Source organism: Bombus impatiens, unplaced genomic scaffold (genome assembly GCF_000188095.3).
Source record: "Bombus impatiens unplaced genomic scaffold, BIMP_2.2 scf_3029, whole genome shotgun sequence".
Classification (NCBI taxonomy): Eukaryota; Metazoa; Arthropoda; class Insecta; order Hymenoptera; family Apidae; genus Bombus; species Bombus impatiens.
Genome location: NT_179448.1, coordinates 1 through 5,676, shown reverse-complemented (window position 1 = coordinate 5,676; position 5,676 = coordinate 1). Strand labels below are relative to the sequence as shown.

Genomic DNA, 5,676 nt, shown 5'->3' with positions numbered 1-5,676 from the left:
ATTTAACTATTCGTTATTACACATTTTCTGATAAAGTCCAAAGAAATATGTTGTTAAACAGCAAATATGACCCGTTGTAATGTGAGAAAATTTGACATTGTTCATCACTGGGTCAACGATGTCAGCAACTATCATTTCGGTAATTATGCACAAATGGGAATTTCAACTCCAATTTTGTTGAATTTCGGATATGTTGTGGAGGGGATGGTCTCGAGTAACATGCACTCTGTTCGAGGCGTTAAACGATCGTAGTCCTGGAAAAAACGAAGATTTTTATATAGCAAACCCCATACAATTTCGAAACAAAATGATATGACTGAGGCGAGTGAAACAGAAACAACTTAGCGCAAACGCAATTTTCGAAATTATGAGTTCGAAGTTCTCTTTAGAATAATTAAATATTGAATAAACCTCTCAATCTATATCTTTAAAGTTAATGTAAACATTTATATTCGTCTAACGACTAACATTAGGTTTGGGTTTGATTTTGTTTGCTAACCCTAACCTAAGTCTCAGGCATCAGGTCTAGTTTGGGCATTGAGAGGCACCTCCCCTCTCAACGCTATCCCTTAGGCCATTGTGCACGTCCGAGGAGGACCCAGAACTTCCTTGGCGTGACGACGACCTAACTCTAATACTAACTCTAACCTTAACTCCTGTGAAGCAAAATTATTTTTTTTTCAGTTATTTGTCTAGTTTGGATATTTGGTGGAATTACAAAATTATTGACCCAAAATTTTTGCCTCGTTTGCCAAAATTTTTACAGACGAGCGGCAAGATCAGCGACTAAAACTTTTTGAAAATCACTCAGAAAAGTAACCTTGATAACATATCTCAAGGTCATTGGTGGTAGGTCCTCTAAACAGTAGTTTTACCGCACACTACAACAATCGAGCATTTATTTTGAGATGGTAGATTGCCGTGGTCCCCGAAAGAGAATGTTTTCTTCCGGGGTAGGGAAATGATTTTTTCTTGTCGAAGGCCCTTGAGCTTTTTTTGTAAGTCGCTCGTTTCGCAGGCCAAGTGGACCCTGGACCTTTCTACGGGCATTTTTACGGCCACGGGCCGCTACAATTTTTAACTTAATTATCTGCTTTATTGTTTGAATTAACAATTAGAAAGCATGATGATTTGTTTATATATATAGGATGTAAAACGTAATTAACAATAAGATGCATCTAAGATGTAGTCGTGCGTACAGAGATCGATTCAATATGTATAATGGTTTTATGATAATAACCAGAGACTACTTAATACCAACTTTGAGATATTATGCAGTATATATTAATATGAATCAGAAATAGTAACAAAACTTAAATTATTTGTAATAGATGCACATATGACTCTATATACTTGGAACACTTATTTACATTTATCTTATTTTTGAATTGTTCTATTTATTTTCTTTATTTTATTTTATAATTACTGTAATATATAATTACTATAACTATTATTATTTATTAAACATAGTCCCTGCCTTTCGGCTTTGGAGGACTTCCGGTTTACATACTTTCTGAAGGTCATTGGTGGTAGGTCCTCTAAACAGTAGTTTTACCGCACACTACAACAATCGAGCATTTATTTTGAGATGGTAGATTGCCGTGGTCCCCGAAAGAGAATGTTTTCTTCCGGGGTAGGGAAATGATTTTTTCTTGTCGAAGGCCCTTGAGCTTTTTTTGTAAGTCGCTCGTTTCGCAGGCCAAGTGGACCCTGGACCTTTCTACGGGCATTTTTACGGCCACGGGCCGCTACAATTTTTAACTTAATTATCTGCTTTATTGTTTGAATTAACAATTAGAAAGCATGATGATTTGTTTATATATATAGGATGTAAAACGTAATTAACAATAAGATGCATCTAAGATGTAGTCGTGCGTACAGAGATCGATTCAATATGTATAATGGTTTTATGATAATAACCAGAGACTACTTAATACCAACTTTGAGATATTATGCAGTATATATTAATATGAATCAGAAATAGTAACAAAACTTAAATTATTTGTAATAGATGCACATATGACTCTATATACTTGGAACACTTATTTACATTTATCTTATTTTTGAATTGTTCTATTTATTTTCTTTATTTTATTTTATAATTACTGTAATATATAATTACTATAACTATTATTATTTATTAAACATAGTCCCTGCCTGTCGTTATTTTGTCCTAACCCTTCTGCCTGTCGTTCTTTGGCCTTTGAATCTAGCTGTAATCTCTTCTCTTCTCCATTATCTCTTTCAGCACTGCTAGCCCCTCTCCTGTCTCCTTTAGTGTCTCTTCCAGTCCCTTTGGTCCCCCTGTTACCTTACATTCTTCCAGGATATGTCTCATATCTTCCTCTACTTTATTGCACAGCCTGCACCTTCTTTCTTCCTCCTCTTTCCAGTGTTCCCTTGCCTTAGCTACGTTGCCGCTTCTAAATCTGGCGAGCGTGCTTCTCTCCTTCCATTTCATCTTCCCTTCTAGGTACTTTGGGGTTTCTTCTCTTGCTATATTACTGTAATACCTATTATACCCCGATTCTCTTATCCTTTTCTCTCTCTCCTCTGTTTCCTTCTTCCTTCTTTCTTCCACGATTTGGTCTGCTGTTCACGGTTCTTCTCCGTTTTCTGCTTCCACCTGTGCCCTTCCCTCTCTTACTATAACTATTATATACTCTATATTTTATAAATACTTTTTTATTACCATAAAGGGCGATAAAAATTTGGGACAAAGAAGTAGATTATGACCCTCGTTTTCGGCTAATTTTACAAACGAAATTAGCTAATCCTCACTATAAGCCCGAGATACAAGCTCAAACTACTCTTATCAACTTTACTGTAACAAAAGATGGTTTGGAGGAACAACTTCTGGGTGACGTTGTGAAAGCTGAAAGACCTGATTTAGAATCCAAAAAAGCGGAATTAACAACTCAACAAAATACCTTCAAAATTACCTTGAAGAGATTGGAAGATGATCTTTTACACAGGTAGGTATATGATACAATTTTAGGTGGTATCCTATGTGTTGCGAATTATCAACTACGTGGCGGCCAAAATCTCGAACATACCGTCCCCCTTGAACGGTCACATTCAAAAGTTTTCATTGTGAAGAAGTATGTAATTGCGCATAGTACATTTTGATGAGATATGGATTTACAAAAGTGCGATTATGGAATGAATATGTTAAATTCTAAAATCTATGAACATTTTCCATCCTTCATACAGAGTTCTGTATTCGGCTATGGTTTTTGCCAACTTGCTGATAGAAAATCGACAAGATAACAGTTGGGAGTACATGGGACAAATGACATATTAGATGTGTTTAAGCTGACTGCGATGAATTACCCATATTCGAACGCAGGAGATTGTGGTGCCGTGTATGGCACAGCGTGCAGCTACCCATTGGGCATTCTTCAACAGAGTGTGTGCTACACAGACAATTGAAGCAAAGGTTTTTTTTTCTCACTAGTTTTGATCGCTCGGGTACGGACGTTGTTAAAAATTTCTTGCAGTATCGCGAGGCATGAGATTTATTACAAAGGTTGCACGTGATTCGAGACTGTGAGATGAATGTTTGGTTTGGAGTCCGGTTGGATTCGTGCAGTTTGCGTATGCCGTCTTGTTCCGGTAACGTAAATTATCCTGACGGGTTGTAGAGTGTGATAGTGTTTGATATGATGATGCTGTAAGTTCTAACATCCCGCAGCGACCGTCTAAAAATTTGAACAGTTCTTCGACTATTGGGAAGGGTGTGTTTACTATCCTTTCCTTCCATTTTAACTCGGTCTCGCGATCTAACTTGGATGTACGCAAATAAAGCAGCACTGCATCCGCGGTCGGTTGTTTGAGCGCCTGCAAGACTCTATAATGAGTTTCTATCTTCTTTGAATAGGATTATAGATCTTGGTACGATGTAAAGGCCGCTGTAAAGGAGTCATGTAAAACAATGTCTTTAAATGGTTATCTTCTTTGAATAGGATTATAGATCTTGGTACGATGTAAAGGCCGCTATAAAGGAGCCATGTAAAACAATGTCTTTAAATGGTCGACTACGATTTTTACAGGTTCGTTGTATCTCTTTTGTAAAATCTCCCATGCTATCGAATAATTTATGGCTCTATTGTCTAATGATGCTATTGCGTTAGCATCCTGTATTAGGCAAGGGCGGAGATAAATGAATCGCTTACAGTCGTCAATACGTAAATTCTCGTGTACTATGAAGCGAAATTGCACCGCGACCCTTGGCCAATCTTCACAGGATCCCGAAAATGTACATAGCTGATTTTTTAATAATGCTATTTCATTGTCGGCTGGAACCGAATATGGTGCGCCCAGTGAGATTAGCGTACTATCTGTTGGCTCTCTTATCCGCATTTTTGTCTGTTTAATTATATCTCGAGCGCGTTCTTTACAGGTATAAAATGTTGCTTTTAGGTTAAGGTATTCCTCTATTGTCTGCCCATAGTCTGTCTCGTCTAATTCGCTATGGGTTTCTTTAAATGGGACATATTCTTTTTCAAGTCGTCTAACGTATATCGAATAGGGATTGCTGACCTTCCTTCATCATAGTATCAAGTACCGCATATTAAACATTTTGTGGAAAAAAGTCATTAAAATTTAGTTTTCATTTAAATGGTAGCCAGTTATTAATAGATCTGGAAGAAATCTCCAAAAATGAAGTGATTAAAAAGTATCAGTTTTTAATTGTTGTGATTACGAATAACTATTAACTAATATTTAATATTTATAATATTTCACTCGTAATCAAAATCTTTTAATTAAAGATATTAACTGTTATATCTCAACTTTCAAAATTTGTCTTATGACAGTTATGGTGTGTGTTTACAAATGTAAATATCATGACATAATGTTGTGTTTTATTTTCAAAGGTTATCGACTGCTGGGCCAGACATTTTAAGCGACGTCGATCTCGTGATCAATCTCGAAACCACGAAAAAAACTGCTGCGGAAATAGAAATAAAAGTAGCTGAAGCTAGAGTAACTGCTGTAAAGATAGACGAGGCTCGAGAAATTTATCGTCCTGTTGCGGCTCGAACCAACCTCTTATATTTCGTTTTAAACGATTTGAACAAGATCAATATGCTCTATCAGTTTTCTTTGAAAGCTTTCAGCGTTGTCTTTCTGAACGCAATCAGATTTGCAGTAGCTTCGGAGGATTTGGCTAAGCGCGTGGCTCTTTTAATGGATAGCATCACTTATCTAGTTTTCATTTATACAAGCAGAGGATTATTTGAAGCCGATAAATTGACCTTCCTTTGTCAAATGACCATTCAGGTAAATATTTTATAATTTAGATCAGCGGTTCTCAATCTGTGGAACCCGCCATCCGTGTTGCCAGATCCAAGGGATTTCTTTTTCTTGGTTTTGTTTTGTCACTATTCCTATCTTATACCTAGTAATTATTGTATTACTTATACGCTTCCTATTAGTAATTTGTATAAAACAACCATCTTCCATTAGCTACATTGCAACATATCCTTAATACTAATTACTGAACATCGAATATAGATATATATAATGAAATATATATACGTTAAAAATATATATTTGATGGAATCTAAATTAAATAAACTTTGGTGGATATTAAAAATTCTATATTGTTTTTATCATTTTATCAATTTATTTACTAATTCATTGATTTCATCGAAATATCTTTTCAACGAATCT

General features: G+C 35.9%; 1 protein-coding gene across 1 annotated transcript; it reads left to right on the top strand.

The window, feature by feature from the left end:
* Positions 1–2,699: 2,699 nt before the first annotated feature.
* On the top strand, positions 2,700–5,484 carry LOC100748948 (dynein beta chain, ciliary-like; the record flags this gene model as incomplete). Its single annotated transcript, XM_033324477.1, has 2 exons — positions 2,700–2,975; positions 4,878–5,484. Coding segments are annotated over 2 exons (697 nt in total), but the record flags the coding sequence as incomplete, so codon positions are not given.
* Positions 5,485–5,676: the final 192 nt, after the last annotated feature.